The 19,914-nt window shown below is 43.1% G+C and overlaps 1 protein-coding gene across 9 annotated transcripts in view; it reads left to right on the forward strand.

Annotated features, from left to right (window-relative positions):
* CALD1 (caldesmon 1) overlaps positions 1–19,914 on the forward strand; it is a 189,171-nt gene that overhangs the window by 144,525 nt on the left and 24,732 nt on the right. For 7 of the 9 annotated variants that reach the window (XM_077849992.1, XM_077849991.1, XM_077849989.1 and 4 more), the window contains 4 exons: positions 3,291–3,437; positions 8,120–9,119; positions 10,449–10,523; positions 15,500–15,642. In XM_077849992.1, coding sequence (XP_077706118.1) covers positions 3,291–3,437; positions 8,120–9,119; positions 10,449–10,523; positions 15,500–15,642 — 1,365 coding nt within the window. The remainder of the gene's footprint in view (positions 1–3,290; positions 3,438–8,119; positions 9,120–10,448; positions 10,524–15,499; positions 15,643–19,914) is intronic. The other 2 variants (XM_077849996.1, XM_077849997.1) reach the window with 2 other exon arrangements.

Consider the following 19,914-nt stretch of genomic DNA (forward strand, 5'->3'; position numbering starts at 1 on the left):
ATGTCCTTTGCAGCCTTGTTTATAAGAACATAAAGTTAGAAAAATCTTAACTATCTATAGAAAATAGGTTGCATTATAGTACATCCATATAATATAATAAAATTGCTGTGTAGATCTAGACATAGAATAATACTATGTTGCTGTTGAAAATTAGGTTTTGCTAATGTTAAAAATAGAAATATCAGGACACTTTGGTGGCTGAGTCTGTTAAGTGTCTGCCTTCAGCTCAGGTCATGGTCTCAGGGTCCTAAGATCGAGCCCTGCATCACATCGGGCTCCTTGCTCACCAGGGATTCTGCTTCTCCCTCTGCTCTTCCCCACCCTGCCACTCATGCTCTTTCTCTCTCTTAAATGAATAAATGAAATCTTTTAAAAAAATAAATAAAAGTATGCATGCATAACAAGATGTCTGGTAAAATATATCAGATATTAGCCGTGTGCATATCTGAGTGGTGTGATTAGGGAGCTGATTTTCACTTTCTCTTTCATGCATCTGGTAGTGTATGGTGTAAGCAAATAAGAAATGTATGTTACTTTTAGAATCAGAAAAATGAAACAATTGCATTGTTTTCCATTTTGAAAGAAAGATTAAATAAACGTGTGGTAATCGTGTGAAGGGTAAGCTGCTATGGGAGAGACCTAAAAGCTGAGCAACTACTGAGGCTCATGTAGGGAGTTTAAGAGTCAAAGAATTTCCACACATAGCAAGCATCTGGCATGGAGAGAATTTCACTTATAAAGTCAAGTGGGCAGAGCCAGCAACTGGGCATGTTGTGATTCAAAATACCCTGGAAGTATTTTGGCTCCCTGTTTGTTTTTAACTTTGAAAAAAACATTAATATGTTTCTTTATTAGTAGTAATAAAAGATCCTTAAAAATCTAGCTCTGATAACTGTGTATCCTAGGCAAGGAGCTATCAATGAAGAAAATCAAAACAAGAAGAGTTAGAAGAGACAGAGGAGTGAGTGGTCTGGTCTTCAGGCCAGCCCTCTGAGGAGAAATCCAAGGTGAAGAAATGTTGATAGGAGGCAAATCTAGTTGGGCAGATGGGAGATTGAAGGCAGTAACTTCTCAAATTGTTCAAATATAGTGGGAAATTGAGGGTTCCACGTGAGATTCCATTTAGGGGAAGGTGGGGGATGGGGGAGTTGTTTTTAGCCTAGGATGTCCCAGATGGAGCTTTTAGGTCTCTTGCTTGTTTTGGAAAAGAAAAGCCCCAAGTAGTAGCCAAGACCTCACGGCTGATCCAGAGATGTAGAAGAGCGAATTAAGCCTTTCTGTTTGATTAGCTTGGGAAGCAATCATTAAGGACTCATTCTCCCTGCTGTGGTTAAAGCTGTCTACTGAGAAGTAAGCCAAAGGAATATTAGGCCAAGAATCTGAAGGCTAAAGCCAAACCACTGGGAAGGGCTTTTGACTGCAAATTACAATGTGATTGAATTTGAAAGGAACACTCGATTCATGTCGTGCTGTCCCCTCAAATTCAACCAATCTAAAATTGAACTCATCTTTCCTCACAAAGCCCCTCCTCAACTGAACTTTGCTAATAACAACAAAGTATTGCACTGTAGAATGCCTTACCGTGACATGTCCAAGATTTCATTGGATTGTCATGCACTTATAGGCAAGGGACTTTAACTTAGGTTAAAGGGCTGCCAGCTAGGAAGAGAGCATTTCTAGAAATCAGGTTTATTGAGTCCTCCTCTAACGACATCACACCACCCTCCTCTCCATATCTGGTAGAAATAAACCAGTCAGTTTCACAGAATTACTGTGACATTTTATTTATATTGGCATTTGAGTATTGTACACCAGCAGATTTTAGTAAGGATGAAGTCAGATTTTCTCAAGTAACAAAGAGCAAACCAACCAGCCTTTGGGATTGTTAATCTTGTTTTGTATAGGTGAAAGACATGCATAGCGTTCTTATTATCGAAATCAGAAGGCAGAAACAGATGAAATAAAGTCTGGATCTAGGCCTGAAAATGTCTAATTTGTAATCTAACACAAGCATCATCAGTTATAGCAGGTACCTATTGTTGGTACCAATTATACAGTTCTGCCGTTTTATTTTCTTTTGTTAGTAAATTATTTTAGGCTTGTCATTATTAAAGAATTATAAGCATGAAATGTTCACATACCTGGATGTCTATTTGTGGACGTGTAAGGAACATCATGATAAAAGCACTTTAACTGCATAAAGTAAAAGGCAGGGCCACTGCACAATGCAGCATCATCCCAATCCATGGCCGCACCAGGCTGGCTGGCCCAAGGCCAGGGGGCCAACCAGCCCAGCCATGCGTCCTTGGCTCTCTGTATCTCAGTATGAGCTCCTCCTTCACAAGGAGCCAGGGTAACCATGCAGGTCATTTCCTCTTGAGTTTGGACATTTATAGTTCCCCACCTCCACTTCCTTATTTGGGAATAAGTATTAATGGAAATGTATGCAACATAGGGATAGTATAATTTTCCTAGATTGATACTTGCTTCAAACGAATCTACAAAAACTGAATAACACCTATGTGTGCAAATCCCTCCATGCATCTTCTATGTACCTCAGCTCTTGGGTTTCTATCTATGATATACACCTGGGGCTACCATGGTGGGCCCAACGTGTGGGTGGTAAGATACCAGTGCATGTTGTAAAGGAAAGGAGGCGGCCTTACAGAGAGCCACACTCACTGACTTGGAAGCCCTTGTCTCAGTTGTCAATAGCACCCCCTCTCACCAGTGAAAAGGAACTGAAAGGAAAAAATAAAATCCAAGCCAACAAGGTATCGTATTCTCAATTTTAATTAGCAGTTTGGGCTCATTAATGCCAAAATCCTGGATTGATGACTTGATTCTTTTCTGTCCTTTGTGACAAAGTCTACACAAATAATCCATACACCATGCTGAATCTTTTAAATATGTGTTTTGATTATTTTTTGGTTCAATGCTTTGATTTCTGCTTCTAAACCTTAACTTGTCAATAATCAGGTTGGTTAAAGAAATCTAAAGATGCTAACCCACTGTCTCCTGCTTGTGTGTAGATTTTTTTTTTTTTGCTTCAGCTACTATTTGATCACTGTGAATTATCCTCTGTAGCTATTAGACTCATGCTTTTCAGATACTTAAAAGTTTGAAAACTATTCAGACCAAGTCTTTATGGAATAAAAGGATCCATTTAGAACTCTCTGGTTCAGTCAATGGTTGAGCTCAGGAAGGGTCTCCGGGCTTATCCTGCAAAGAAGCTGGTGAAAGTGGCCAGCAGCTGGCATGCTCAGGAGATTGTCCTTGTCGTATTGCAGGATCGCCTACCAGAGGAATGACGACGACGAGGAAGAGGCCGCCCGGGAACGGCGCCGCCGAGCCCGGCAGGAGAGGCTGCGGCAGAAGCAGGAGGAGGAATCCCTGGGGCAGGTGACTGACCAGGTGGAGGTGAATGCCCAAAACAGGTACCATCCTCTTCAGAATGGACAATTTCTAAGTTATTTCTCAGCCTGTCTAATGAAGGAAATATGTTGGGCGAAGCGTTCCCTTCTCAGCCCAGCTCAACTCTCTCGATCCAATTAGTTCAGTCATGTGGTGGTCATTGTAGGTGCCTAATCAGATTGGACAGTCCAACTGATGGATAGATGGATGGATGGATTTTTATTTATTTTTTGGACAGCCAAACTGATTTAGATATTCAGACACCACTACTCCTTTCTCTTCCCCTTCTCATCCCTTCAACACACCCCACTTGAACGTGTTCTATTTTATTTTATAGTCTAGTAATCTTTTTTATTTACTAAATATGATGGGTTATACCTTTAAATAAGGAAAACTGTATTCATTCTTTAGGTATTGTCATCTGTTTTGAACTGAAGATTTATTAGTTTAGTAGTCCTCTGTGCCTACCAGTAGCAAGTAAGACGTGAAAATTTTTAAAAGATTTTACTCAATTATTCATGAGACACAAAGAAAGACAGAGAAAGAGAGAGACAGAGACACAGGCAGAGGGAGAAGCAGGCTCCATGCAGGGAGCCTGACATGGGACTCGATCCCGGGTCTCCAGGATCAGGCCCCAGGCTGAAGGCAGACGCTTAACCACTGAGCCACCCAGGTGCTCAAGACTTGAATAATTAAAGTAGACATAAGTTACAAATGTCTTATTTCTCCTGATCTATAGCCTCAATCAGTATTTTCTGATCACTACAATATTCGGCAAGGTTCAGAATCCTGCTTAATGTAATGTAATTATTCAAACAAGCTTTTGAGTTCAGTAGCACATTTTTTCCTCTTACAGGCCTTGGTAGTGAGCAGGACAGTTGAAAACCCTTACTAGGGTCAACTTCTTCAAAATGGGCTTTTATAAGTTCATACATGCAAGGGCATATAGTTCGTCATGCCACTTGGTAGTATATGTCACTTATATGCCCCAAGGTAGAAAACAGATGAGAATATTTTGGGGTGGGGATGGAGAAAAAAACTAAGCTTTATTTGCAATTATGGATTGGTTAAATCTAATGAAACTACCACACAAGATCTCATGTGTGGTTTTGGTTTTAGTCTATTTTATTTTGTGTGGATTGGGAGGGCATTGCTGATAGTTCCTTTAAGTCAATCTAACGAGAAAATCTGGAGGAAAACGGTTCTGGCCTCTTTAACCTCAATATGAGTGAGTGGCTACACAGGTTTCTGAAAGTCTTGAAGATACTATCAGGCAGGATGAATTCAATAAGGAAAGCTATTGGTTAGATGGAGAAGTCAAGACCTTGTTTCTTGGGGAGTAGCTCCTAATTAGGGAGGAGGTATGGCAAAGGGCTTGTAGGTATATACTCTGGCATTCACTATCTGGCTCTGAATTCCAACTTGGCTTTTTCCTGTGTTTCTTCAGTTAAATGGAAATGAAAATTCTCTCTCTCTCTCTCTCTCTCTCTCTCAGGAATATTGTTAAATTTAAATGAGATCACTATATATGAAACACAGAGTGCCTTGCACATAATAAGCACCTAATTTTAACTATCATCAGGAAAATCATATCAGAGCCTTACAGAAGAGGCCTGCATAGTCATTACCGCCTTTTCTGTTTTTGAGCTGAAGGGGAAGGGAAAGGAAAAGTTTTAAAATGGCATTCTAAGGCCTTTTCTGAATCTGGTTATTAGGGAGTGATCAACAGCAGCTTAAAAGTCACTAGTAGTATTCTTGCTTTAAAATTCCTGCTCCTACATGGGTTTCTCTTCTTTTTTTTCCATTTATTCTAGTTATTTCATGCTGTTGGTTGATTCACAAGTTCTTCTTTTTCAGTAAAGCATATTCTTTTTTTTTTTTTAAGATTTTATTTATTTGTTTGAGAGAGAGCATGAGCAGGAGTTGGGTTGAGGGGCAGAGGGAGAGGGAGAAGCAGCCTCTCCGCTGAACAGGGAGCCCAATGCAGGACCCCAGGATCATGACCTGAGCCAAAGGCAGATGCTTAACTGACTGAGCCACCCAGGTGCTCCTTCAGTAAAGCATAGTCAGATCTGAGAACATATAATTTGTCTCTGACATATTAATTACCCACAAGAAGAATTAGCATTCTTCTTGGGGCTGAACAACCCCAAGGGGTACTCAACTTCTACTGACAATCACTGTTGCAAAGGAAGATCCAGTAGAATCTCGTTTGCTGTTGTTGTTTTGAGAGAGAGAGCATTGGGAGGGCAGTGCAGAGGGGGAGAGAGAGAATGTTAAGCAGGTTCCATGCTCAGCATAGAGCCCAAAGCAGGGCCAGTGGCACAACCCTGAGATCATGACCTGAGCCGAAATCAAGAGTCAGACGTGTAACCTACTGAGTCACCCAGATGTCCCTATCTGTTGGTTTCGTCTGGCTAACACTTTGGAATTTGTGGAATCTTTTAAAAATTATTTTCATTCAGTTGATCCAAATCCTTACATATAGACTTTTCTCCTTCAATTTTAAATTATTTGTATTTTTAGGGAAATTTAATACTTCTGTCTAATTCATTGAGGCAGTTCCTACAGCACCTACGGCAAAAGTTAAAGCCAAGAAAGCTTAAAATCTAACCTTTCCTCTACCATTTCTTTTCGTTAAATGCGAAATGTTTTTCCAAAATTAAGTGAACTCGAACTTCAAATGGGCCCGGTTCAGTATGAACCATGAAATTTGATGGAGTTTCTAAACATTGCAAGACATATTTTTCCAACTCTGGTCACAGTTTCTGGTATCACATGACTGGTGGTTTCCTTCCAGTGGGAGACCAACAGCCCTGGCTTTGAGCTAGAATAGTGAGTGAGGTGATAGATATGGTCCAGTTTAGTTTTTAGAGATTTTCTTTTCTTCTTTAATAAATATCAAATTTAACTATTCTTTGTCTACTATAGAGAAGGATAAGAGACCCTTTCTTCATGGAACTCTTGACAAAGAGTGCAGAAGGTATACATATTAGGGTAACGTCAGCTGCTCCAACAAGGAGCTCCAAACTTTAGTAATTTATTTTTTCTTATTTTCTTATTAAGATTGTATTTATTTATTCATGAGAGACACACAGAGAGAGAGGCAGAGACACAGGCAGAGGGAGAAGCAGGCTCCATGCAGGGAGCCTGATGTGGGACTCGATCCTAGGACTCTGGGATCATGCCCTGGGCTGAAGGCAGATGCTCAGCTGCTAAGCCAACCAGGCATCCCCAAACTTTAGTAATTTAATGCAGCAACACAAACGAGCCCAAAGTGGGTATTTTTGAGTAGTAGATAGAACTGAGTAGTAGAGAAAACTGGTCACCTACTTTCTTCTTGTGACTCTGTCAAATCCTGGGGCTTTGAAATTTTCTGATCTAGTCAGCAGACAGAAATAGTAATGGTAGAGAATGCACTTCTGATCCTTTTTTTTTTTAACAATTTTATTTATTTATTCATGAGAGACACAGGGAAAATGGCAGACATAGGCAGAGGGAGAAGCAGGCTCCCTGCAGGGAGCCCGATGCAGGACTCGATCCCAGGACCATGGGACATTGCCCTGAGCTGAAAGCAGGTGCTTAGCCACTAAGCCACCCAGGTGTCCCTGCACTTCTGTTTCTGAATTGTGTTGGTATAGAGCATCACTTCCACTCACATTCTGTTGGAAATTACTGGACATATGGCTCTCCCTAGGTACAAGGAAGAAGGGAAGATAGGAAATATAATCCTTGATGGGCAATTACTTCTCTGGGGCTGTGGGAGGAGGAGCATGAATTGTGATGGACGGCTAGACATCTGTGCCACGAGGGTCACCGACCTAAGGACAGCATCCCCACACCAGGATGTACACGTGCTTCCTTTCCGAGAGCCTTGCGCCCCACAGATCCAGCTCAGGAATTCTAGGTGATGTGGCGACAGGTAGAAATACTCTATGATAATAGAGGTATTCACTCATTACTCAGTTTGATCCTTATGTTAGTTTGAGTCACCCAAGAAGCAGATTCTGAAACAAAAAGATGCAAGCAGGGACGCCTGGGTGGCTCAGTGGTTGAGTGCCTGCCTTTGGCCCAGGGCGTGACCCCTGGGGTCCCAGGATCGAGTCCCACATCGGGGTCCCTGCATGGAGCCTGCTTCTCCCTCTGCCTGTGTCTCTGCCTCTCTCTCTACCTCTGTCTCTCATGAATAAATAAATAAAGACTAAGAAAAAAAAGGATGTAAGCACAAGTGGTTCATCTGTGAACGGTTCCTAGGGGCACATGGGGGCATCTCGGGTGAAACGTGGAAGGGATAGCCACCCAAGAAAGATCTCGTGGCCACTGCTGGACTCCGGGGCTTGCTCCTACCCCAGAGGTGCTCAGAGACCCAGTGGGCGCAGGCACCTCAGAGTTACCCAACTCCAAAGACCGAGGGGCCGAGGTATAATATATACACTAATGCTCCCCCCTTTTGTTTGATGGTTGCTCCCAAGAGGCCTTAGCCCCCAAAAGCACTTCTGGCCTGTGGGGATGATGCCAGTGGCCAGAGAAAGACGGAGGACCAAGGCCTGTGGGGGGCGGGGGGCCTGCGGAGAGCCAGGCGGGCCCCCCGATGGTGGTAATGGGGTGCTGGCCTCCCAACCTGCGCCCCTGGGCGCACCAGGCCAGGCGATCCGGCGGGCGCACTGATCAGCCCACTGTCCTTGGTGTCGTTTGTGTTGTGCAGTGTGGCCGACGAGGAGGGGAAGAGCGGCGCGACACCCGCTCCGGTGGAGGGCGACGACGAGGCCGCGCTGCTGGAGCGCCTGGCCCGGCGGGAGGAGAGGCGCCAGAAGCGGCTGCAGGAGGCCCTGGAGCGGCAGAGGGAGCTGGACCCCACGGTGACAGTGACAGACGCCAGCGCGTCGCCGGCCAGCAGAAGGCTGCAGAACAACGCGGCCCCCGGCGAGGCCGCCGAGAAGGAGGAGAAGAGCGAGCCTGGCCAGGAGGGGTACGCCATCGCGGGGCCCCAAGTGGCCACCAAGCCTCAGCAGAAGAACGACTGCAGGGACACGGAGGAGAAGCAGCAGGAGGAAGAGGAAGAAGGGAAGGCGGAGGAAGAGGAGGAGGAAGAGAAGGCAAAGCCAGGGAGCCGGGAGGAGAATCAGGTAGAGGCGGCGGCGGCAGGTGCAGGCCCCGAGGCAGCGGCCCTGCGCTGGGGAACCGGGCAGCCCGGTGCAGAGGAGCCTGGACCCGAGGAGCGGGGGGCGCGGGGTCCAGCCGAGGCCGCGGCCAGGCTGGAGGAGGAAGAAGGGGAGACAACGAAGGCCGAGCAGGAGCGCAGGGAGGCGGCCGAGCAAGCGGGGCGGGAAGCCGAGGAAAGAGCAGCTGAGCAAGAGAGGGCCAGGAGGGAAGCAGCCGAGAGGGAGAGGGAGAAGGAGAGGGAGAGGGAGAGGGAGAGGGAGAGGGAGAGGGAGAGGGAGAGGGAGAGGGAGAGGGAGAGGGAGAGGGAGAGGGTTGCGGAGCAAGAGAGAAAGGCGGCCGAGGAGAGGCAGCGGGCCGAGGCCAAGGACCAGGAGAACGCTAAGCTAGAAGAGCAGAAACTTCGGCAGCTGGAAGAGCACAGAAGTGAGATGCAAGAGAAAAAGCGCAAAGGGGAAAAGGTAGATGAGAAACTAGAAGGGAGACGGGGAAATGAAAAGACAGCACCAGAAGATAAGCCGCAGACAGCTGTGCAAAAGAAACAGGTACAGTACACATTTTGCACCAACTGTGTGATGCCTGTGACTTACGAGAAATGTAATGCACATCAGATTTGGGAGCGAGGCATGTTCCTGCAGCGCCTCCCCCCCCCCCCCCCCCCCCCCGCCCCCGTGCTTGCTGGTCTGGCAAGCTGTTCATTTTTCTAGGCCGTAGCGATATGCAAGCAGGAAGCAATCAGTGCCATCAGTCCGTCGATGGCTAAGTATTCAATCACCCAAATTTACCGGGACAGCCAGAGAGAAATTATTTGCTCTGTGCTTGCTTGTTATGAATACCGGAAAAATGAACTGACCCAAAGATGATAAACCTGGAGGTGCTGTGTGGACCTAGAATTCTGCGCCTGCATCTACATTCATTCCTTTTAACAACTGCCCTCTATCATAGGTCTGCATGAGGCAAGAGGACCAGAGCTCTTCCCCTTATCCATGTGTTTGGCACTTAATTAAAAATTATAAAAGCTGGGGAGGGAAAAAAGATATAAAGACTCATGATCAGAAATTTCACCTTAAGAAGGCAAAAATAACCCCCTCAGTATCAGCTGGTAATAAAGGAGGGGAAGAAGCTGGTGTGGAGCTTTCATTAAGTATGTCAAAACCATGATTTGCCATCATGTAGACCTGAGCTTAATGTAGACTTGCAGAAAGCCATTCATGGCGGGGGGCGGGGTGGGGGCACAATTTATAACTGACTGGTAATTAATAGCATACATTTTGCTGTTTTTTTTTACCATCGGGATGACACAAACAAATTCATGTAGCCTGAGAAGGTGAAAGGGGGGCGGAGGGAGATGTTTGCAAGCTGTGAAAGATTTTTTTTTTCTGTCTGCAAGCCTACATTAAAACACTCTACCTAACCACTACCTGTATCCCTACCTCCACAAAAAAAAGAAAGAAAGAAAGAAAGAGATGCTTGCATATTCACCTTTGCAGAGAGAACTCTCTATCCCTAAGTCTGCATTGTGCCGAATTTGTCTTTCACTCTTGCTTGTTACAAGGGGCTCATGAGCACAGCTACATTTGAGATGATCAGAAACAAAATGCACCAGACCACACATGAGGTTTGCAAACATGCGCAAGGACCACCACGTCACGCTAGATTTCAGGGAGCATGATGGCAGGCACACGAGAAAAAAAAATGTGGTGGAAAGAAACTATCCCACGTTGCTGTTTAGAATCACTGACACAGAGTTATGTGAGCACCAAGTCAGCAGCATCCTAAGCCACATGCAAAGTGACCTGAGCACCCTCTCACTCTTGTAAGCTAGAAAGGGCTTCTTTTAAATGAGTGACCTTGCCACTCTTGAAAATAAAAAGGAAGAAGAAAAAGGGGCCAAAGCACAAGCTCAGAGAGAAAAGTCCCAAGAAGACAAGCCTGCCTTCAAAAAAGAGGTAAATATTATTGAGAAATGACCTAATCATAAAGCAACAGAGAGTAGTGTTCCATGACATTTCAGGTCTGCTGATCTCAAAATTATAACCTCTGATCCAGTGTTTTTCAAGCCCTGACTTGATTTCGTGATTCATTGAATGGTGAGATCAACTTAGAGCACCTCGAAGGTAGTTAAGTGTGCCAATGGGCATTTTAGAACACGAAATCGAATAGAAAATATCAGAGGGCATTGGAAGCTGTATTACAGTGTGCTGGAAATTGTCTTTCTTGCTGTGGGTCACAGAAAGCTTGAAAAACACTGCTCTGATCAATTTTTCCCGCTTTCTCCTCTTCTAACTGCTTTTTTTTTTTCTCCTTGAGCCACCCTACTTTCATTTCAATTGTGGAAATTGTCCCAACTGGCTTTGATGAATGATTTAACTTTCCAAGGGAAAAACACTCCCCCACATCTCAGTAGAAAATTCGATGAACTGAAGATGGTATTTGGTTTTTAAAAGAAAAGTTTGGCCAAGGGTTCTGCATTGCATTTCTGAGGCACACACAGGAGCTGGTGCCAAGGTGTTTGAGTATAGGTAAGTAAGCGAGTCAGTGGAGCCGGGGCAGCTGCAAGAGAGAGTGTCATTACGCCCCACATAGTCAAAACACCACATCAGAAGGCCGGGCCTCACTTTAACCATTGTACTTATGTGAGCCCCCATGTAATCCTAAAAGTTGTGACAATGTCTCATAAGTTCAGAGTGCGTATACATGTCAAAACTAAATAAATTATCAAAGGTAGGAAGGAGGATTCGGATGCCTTTGCCCACGGGAGTGCATCAGAGCTGCTGAGGGCCAGCTAGAATCCTGCTGCCCTTCTCTGCCCATGATGGAACATATCAAGACACAGAAAAATCCATATTTAGAAAATTAGATAACCAGAGGAAGCAGGGGGGATGATTAGTTTCTTAAATGCCTTTTCCTAAGATTCACAGGGAAAAAAAAAAGCAAGAACCCTAGATCATGTTCTATTTACTTTAAGACGGATGGGCCTTCCTGTTTCTCATAGAACCTGAGGGGGTGTGGGAGTAAAGACCGAATGCCAACACCACTCATCTAAAGGAAGGTGGGAGCGTGGGTGCTAAGAACTAGAAAGCTGAATTTGGCTCGAGTGAGCAGCAGCCAAGGAAATGGTTGAACATGTTGGGAAGCACTGTTCTTGTTTCTTAGCAGAAGAACCCATACAGATTCATCTATGAAATATGAAAAGTTACTGGGAGCTAAACTCAAACAGAAATGTCCCACTTGGGCTCTTGAGTGAAGCTGGTGTTTCGTGGTGAAGGTCTTTATGGAAGGAAGAGGACGTGAGGTCGGGATAGGGATGGCGTTCACGTGGAGATGGGGAAGCTGAAAGAACACTGTTTGGGTTCTGTATTTATAATTTAATTGGCTTCCCTAAGATGTGACTTGTTTTTAATGACAGAAACATTCCCTGTCTATATTAGTGCCCATGAGCCGGAAAGGGCTCTCATGAATGGTCACCCTAAAGCATCCTTCTGCCTCTTTTCAGAGAAGGCCCCGGTCCAGCAGTGTGGGTGGGACAATGATCTCAGACCAGCCCCCTTCCCAGCTTGCTCTACACTCCATCCTAGAGTCCCAAAACTTTGGGCCTCTTTTTTACACAAGGCCAGATGAGCCACTCAACCTAGCTAAAAAAAAAAAAAAAAAAATCTAGCATTCCCGCTTTGACATTTCATCTGAAAATTACTAGTTGAATTACTAGATTTCCCCCCTCCAGCTAGTTGTGTGGTTACTTTATGTAAACAACTTCGAATCCTATTTTACATGATTTCTCCATTTCAAACACCCTCCTCCCTCTTTCTTTTTTTTTTTTTTTTAACCTTTTTGTTAAAAAACAACAACAGAAAATTTCCTTTCAAGGAGCTATGCTGGATTGGTCAACCACGAGTAAATACCAGCATCACAGTGAGACTTCTTCAAGAAGACATTTCCAGAAGTCACTCCCAGACCTCAGAAAAAAACTCAGTTCTCCCCTGCAGCCCTGCGGTTTTAACTGTTTGTGGCGCTGGATCACAGAACGTCACCAACCTTGACACTTAGCTTTCTTTTTCTCTTCTCCACTTAGAAAATGCCTCTTGTTAGGTTCTTCTCCCTAGCTTTTTATTCTTTTCCTGGCCTCTGACAGAAAACCTATTTCCGGGAGAACTGTTCATATGATATTGAAACTGATATTCATACCAGGTACCACACTTTCCCAAACATGGCATGCATATAAATCACCTGGAATCTTACGAGAGGCAGAATCTGACTCGGTGGGTGTGGGGGTGGAGTCTGGGCTTACTGACGAGGCCCTCTTGTTTGCAGAGCCAACTTACAGGGGCAAAGACCATGTGGTAGGCATTGGACCCAGAAAAGGAATTTGAGGTTTCTGAGCCTTAACAAAAATGACTCAAATCTAATCTGAAATATTGTAACTTGCACTAGTTCTTGTCATTCTCCTGAAATCGGGTGATGCAAAGCATTGATCTACAGACTGCCAGCTCAGTCTTTTTGACTTGCTCACTTGATCTTTTAGGTGTCTCTCTGGCACAAGGGCATGTCACTTGAATCCCCTCACCCCCACCATACACCCACGTGTTATCCCACTGGATGTCCCAAATATCCAGAGTTTTATCCACATGTCACATTTGACCAGGGCACCTCATAGGCTAATATTTTCTGAATGTGAAGCACATGAACTCTTCAGGATACTTAGCTATCTATGCACCCATCGGCATAGAGTTTCTTCATGGTAACATTCTGACCTAGCAGGTCAAATACTTTTCCCTCAGAATCTCATGAGTTCAGGTTGAATCTATTACTATGCTCCTTAAAATTTAAAGGCACTAAGGAATGAGTTTGTTTGTTTACTGCAAGTAAACACAAACATCAGGATGAGACTTCTTCAAGAAGACATTTCCAGAAGTCACTTCCAGACCTCAGAAAAATACTTTCTAAGAAAGTCTTCCAAAGAGCGTATAAGCATACCATCCTCGGCAACTTTTGCCAGTAAAGCAGAGCTTGAAAAAAAGGGGAGAGGAGATTTTTCTTGTCTTAGACATGGATTGTTTCACAAATCTACTTTATACACATTTTTGGTCAATAAATCAGATAAGGCATTTAGGGAGAATGGAAATATCTCTGACTCCAAAATAGGAGAAATGAGTTAAAGGGAATGTCTCTGCATAGTGCTTCCCAATCCATGAAATTTGACTAAGAATGTGTTTTGTGGGTTCCCTGAAATGGGACACTCCTTCCCCCCAAATTTGCATCCCCAGATACTTCTGAACCAGGACATATAAACTCCAGTCCCTGGAATCTGGGGCAATTTCCAGCAGTGATAGGTCAGAATGAAAACAGGCATTGCCTCCTCCTGTCTTCCCAATGAACGTTGATTTTCTGTTGGGCAAGAACAGCCACTGGGGAGCTGCAATCAAGCTGTAGGACAAGCCAAAGTGTCCCTCTCTTCTCTTTAGCCTTTCATGGCAAATCAGGAGCCAAGAAGGAAATGGCAGGATGAGGGATTAGGAAGGAATCCTCTGGTCCAACCTCTCTTACAGATGTAGAGCCAACATCCCAGAGAAATTAGGTGACTTCATTTTAGCCAGTTTGTTGACAATACTAGAACAAAAACTCAAGTTTCTTTTCAGATGAAGCTCTCAGAGAGAATGGTAAAACAACAGCTGCCTTTTTCAGCATGTCCAAGGGACAGCCTTTGAGAAAGAGTAAAGTCTTAACTAATTAAGGCAACATGGTAGTGAATAGTCCATCTGTGATAATTTACTCAAATACCATCCAAAGAAGACAGTCAGGCAAAGGACTACTCCAGGCTCATCAATAAAGAGAAAAAAAAAAAAAGTACTGTGCTTAGTAAGGCATGCACTTTAGCAGTAAGTGTTCAGAGGGTATCAGAGGAATAGCTGGAAAGAGGTGAGCAATCAGATAAGGGGAGGCCATCCTGGGCAGCCCCTGAAAGCCCAAGCACTTATGCCTATCCTTCCTCTGTTGCTTGCTCTAGAACGTTAGTGTCTTGTCATGGTTGTCTTGAAATGATCAGTAATGAACGAGACTCTCCTGTTTTCACACTCATACTTTAAGAATGGGTGAGCTGATACAGGTAATCTCAACCCCCTATCAAGCTATGTAAGTTCGCTTTACTTGGAAATAACGTGTCTCACTTACTGTGAGGATCTTGTAACACAAAATTCATAAAAATTAAAGCTAACACCCACTCTCCATATATCATCTCCCTCTGTCCCCCCAACAATCACAAAACCACTTCTGGTTTCCTATTCCATTTGAACTGTAGTGGTTTAGATGACTACAAACATGGTCCCACAAATCTGAGTCGTCTCCCTAAAGGTAGGGTTATTATGTCTTCTATCCTCAGGACCCTAGTTACTCCTTTGATTAAAATACAAGGGTGGGCTTCCTCTGCCACCTGTCAAAATTGGCTTTGCAGATCTGGTAGGTTTCCTCTTTTTTTCCTCAACACGTCTGTGTCCTTTTCAAAGACTCAGTCTTCAACCAAGAAAAATACCTGTCCAACCAACCTGGCTATTCTCCCATCAATGCCACACTAATAATAACTCTTTTCAGTGGGAACTACAAAGAGCGACCTTCCATGAAATTTCCAGTGCATAATAGTTTCCAAACAGTAACACCTCCACTGCTCTTAAAAATAAAACCCCGGTGAAATCAGGGATGATCTTGACTTCCTAAAATTGTGGTCGAGGTCTTTGCACAGAGACTAGAGGACCATAGCTCAAGCTCTAAGAATTTCCTCTGAGCCCAGCTCTACGACATCATTCTCCGGCGGTTTGTTTTACTTCTGAGTTTTCTGACTTCCTAATAATTCTGGGTCTTTTTCGGTGATACCAACCAAAACCTAATAGGATTTTTATCGTTATGTTTCTCCCTGCTGTGTACTGTTGGTCAGATCAAAGATGAGAAAATTAAAAAGGACAAAGAACCAAAAGAAGTGAAGAGCTTCTTGGATGGAAAGAAGGGATTTCCAGAAGCAAAGTCACAGAATGGAGAATTCATGACCCACAAACTTAAACACACCGAGAATACTTTCAGGTAAGAAGCAGAGACAACTTAACAATGACTGTGTCCACTTGTGAAGAAAAAATAATAATTAGCCTCCCTCTCCTGTGCCTCCAGACAGCAATGTGCTAAATGGGCAACATATTTCTGTTGTGAAGTCATTGGCCATTGTCTTAGAGATATTCAGTCAGCAAGTCAGACTATCATCACTAACATAAGACCAGCAGTCATTGCTCAGACAAGGTTTAATCTGCTTTTCCCATCATGTAGCAAAGCAGATCATGCTTAGGATCCATGCTTTTGTTCCCTGACTTAATATGTTCCTGTAAGATCAGTTTGTTAGAAGACATTATGACTGGGGTTAATGTCATTGATTCTCTATGTGGCTCAGCCAATTTCATAAGAGATGCTTGTTGGTACCATATTCAAAAATATATATTTTTAAAGATTATAAATAAATGTTGCTTAAAACTGAGATTGTCCTGTGGCCAAACACTTGGGAAATGTAGTTTAAACTAAGTTAATTAGATCTCTTTAACACAGGACTTTGAGAACACTTGATGTTAATTTGCATTGGGAACCTCAAAGAGGTAGGCATAGGGCATAGCACTAGTGCTCTATTTAATACCCTTTGGAGACTCCTCCTTTTTTTAAAAAAATTATTTATTTATTCATGAGAGACACAGAGAGAGAAGCAGAGACATAGACAGAGGGAGAAGCAGGCTCCCTGTGGGGAGCCCAATGCAGCACTCGATCCTGGGAGCCCAGGATCACCCCCTGAACCAAAGGCTCAGTATTGAGCCACCCAGGTGCCCCTTGGAGAACACACTTGCATAGCTTCAGCTTCCCCTTCTCACCCCGCCATCCCCCATCATGTTGAATATCTGGACAAGTGATTTTCAGACAGATAGATAGGTACATGCAGATAAATCCTTATTTCTAGAGACAGTGAATACTGAGAGCTCCCCACCAGTTCTGTAGAAGGACTCAAGTTACAGAAGCCTGCCGTGGACACCTGGCTACATGATTCTTTGTGCCCCACTCCTACAAGATACACCCCCTTCAACCACTGGTGCCAAATTCCTACCTCTGTTATGACACTGGGTACTGTGCCAGATGTCCTGGAAGAGTCTTGGGTCCCTGAAACGAGGGTTCCCATGGGTTGTTTTGGCAGCAGTCTTGCCTCTGGACCTTGTTTTTCTGAACAGTTCAAATAAAGTCCACAAGCAAGTATTGTGTAGAAGCTGAACATATTCCTTACACCAAAGCCTTTGTAACATTCAGAAGCAAGCAGAACTACTAGGGCTCTGCTCCTCTAAGCAGGCTAGAGTGGGGAAATATAATTGCCCCCAAACAATTTTTCTACACAAAAACTTGAGCAGAAAGGTAGTCACATTTATCCAAGGGAGAGCCTAAGGAAGTAAAAGTGTACAGAAAATGCCTCAGTAAACTGATGAAAGAGGATGTGAAGAACCTATAGATGTTACTTGGCATTGGCAAGAAAGTAGACTTTAAGTAGAACATCAGGAGTTTATTAAGAATTCATAGAAAATCTAGAAATCGAGTTGATTCCAGCTGGTTAGCTGAGTCCAAAGCTTGCCGAAGTGTGAGTAGTTTAATATTTCAAAGTCCTCGAACAGTGTCAGGTTCATGAAAAGTATCCAATGAATATTGCCTAACGATATTACTGTCTTATTATTTGATTGTTTAAAATATGTTTTGTGGTTTGAGTGTATTTTTTGTTAAGAAAAATAATGGTCTTTTTTAAGAATCTGTCAGTAGAAAGAAATTTAGTTAACAATTAGCAAACTTGCCAACCAGCTTTAGTCAAAACTCACATTAATAATTAACATGCCCATTGTGTGGAAATCCAGGGAGCTGGGAATTCAAAGAGAAAAATCACAAGGATGGCAACAGGTGTAGCGCTGAGAATTCTTAAATGTGACCTTCGCCCAAATTTTTCCATCTTTGGGCAGAAAAAAAATGACAGCAGCCACCATATCATTAGCTTTTGTTTAGCTGCCAACATAGATTAGTTTTAATTTCAATTCGAAGTTGATGCCAGTGGAAGTGGAGATGCCTGGGTTTGCTGTATGAACTTATAAAGCAAACAGCTTTGTAGTAGGAGCCTCTATTAGAATAGCCAAGTGCCTACTAGCCTAACTGCAAACAAACTGTGTTCATGGTGAAAGGTCTGCTTGTTCATCTAGACTCACACCTAAGGAAGCCAAGGATAGAGGAGAGACCTGGAAAAATTTCCATGTTCATGGCACCATAGTGCTGAGGGTATACCGGTACCTCCGAGTAGAGATGACAAGGACAAAACTATTGCTACTGTTTCGAGCATAGCTCATGTTTGATTTAATTACTGCCCCCTTTGATAGTTTTGTTTTCTGTGATTAGATAGTTTTCTCTAAAACATGACATAAAAAAAAAAAAATCTCAACTCAATGAGCAAGGCATAGAAAAAGCAGATTATACCAAGGATTCTATAGAAAGTGCAAAATAGGCATTTGTTTTACTTTCCATCTATTTTTAATGAGGTAATTAAAGTTTTTTCTGATTATAGGAAAAAAATGATACTCATTTTGAAACACTCAGAAAATAGAAGCACAAAAATAAGTACCCACCTTCCTTTTTTTTTTTTTTTTTTTTTAATTTTTATTTATTTATGATAGTCACACAGAGAGAGAGAGAGAGGCAGAGACATAGGCAGAGGGAGAAGCAGGCTCCATGCACCGGGAGCCCGACATGGGATTCGATCCCGGGTCTCCAGGATCGCGCCCTGGGCCAAAGGCAGGCGCCAAACCGCTGCGCCACCCAGGGATCCCAAGTACCCACCTTCCAAAGATAACTACCAGTAACATTTTATCCAGATATTTTTATGTGCATATATTCAAAATAGACAAATATATATAGTATATGTATGTGTGAGTGTAACTATAAATATATTTTTGAGTCTTGCATTGTACATAACAGTATATCATAGCTACCTTTCTTTTTTTTTAAGATTTTATTTATTTATTCATGAGAGACACAGAGAGAGAGAGGCAGAGATACAGACAGAGGAGAAGCAGGCTCCATGCAGGAAGCCTGATGTGGGACTCGATCCCGGGACTCCAGGATCACGCCCTGGGCGGAAGGCAGGCACCAAACCGCTGAGCCACCCAGGGATCCCCTATAGCTACCTTTCTGAACCATAAGCTTACAGTTAATAATGATAGTCTTCCACCAGATGGATGTACGTATATATAAAATGGATGGATGGATGTATATCAAATAAGTCATGATTTATTGAACGGGCCCCTAATGATGGACACTTTCATTGTCCAAAATAAAGACTGAGTGACACCTAGTGGAATCCAAAGAAGTTTCCATAGGCGTGTGTTCCAGGCCAACTCCTGTGCACTAACATGATGAACACAAGGAGTGAGCAAACTCATTTCTGAAGATGGAAAGACCTTGAATTAACACAGAGAGATCTTCTCTCTGGAGTCACAGACCTGTGAACTTATAAGAGCCTGAAACAGCAACATCAAGTTTTAAGGGACCCTCTGACATTTGTTTGAGTTCAAAATGAAAGAATTTAACTGTCAAGAACTTAGAACAATATTTTAAAACCTTCTAACCTCAACTCTTAGTAAGAAATAAATTTGACATCATTACCCAGGACACAGCTACATATATACTTAAAACTGAAACAAACATGTCAAGAAATGGTACTTTCCCTTGCTCTGAAATGCACTGTGATGTTTTCTGTTTTGTTTTTTGTTTTAATGTTGATTATAATACACAATATTGATTTTTTCATCCTTCACTTTAAAAAGCTTGGAAAGGACATAATATACTCAGAACTACCTCAATGTTTAGGGGTCCCTGTGTGGCTCAGCCAGTTAAGTATCTGACTTTGGCTCCCATCATGATCCCAGGGTCCTGGGATCAAGCCCTGAGTCTGTCCCCTGCTCAGCAGGGAGTCTGATTCTCTCTCTCTCTCTCTCTCTCAAATAAATAAATAAAATCTTTTTTTTTTTAAAAAAGAACTACCTCAATGTTTAAAAAAGCATGAGATGTACACATAAGATCGGTATTCGTAAATATGTAGTCTTGAACTCATTTTCTGTTTTATTCTTTTTTTCTTGTGTCATCTCTAGAAACACTGAGCCCTTCTCTATGTGGAATAAATGATATCAGACAGTGGTAATTCATCTGTTCCTTAGACACAGCATTAGGGATGGGCTACCTGTGTTCAGGGCTAGTTAAGCATGACCTCACTGCTTGTTAATAATTACTTAAGTAGCTGGCAAG

Source organism: Canis aureus, chromosome 15, assembly GCF_053574225.1.
Source record: "Canis aureus isolate CA01 chromosome 15, VMU_Caureus_v.1.0, whole genome shotgun sequence".
Classification (NCBI taxonomy): domain Eukaryota; kingdom Metazoa; phylum Chordata; class Mammalia; order Carnivora; family Canidae; genus Canis; species Canis aureus.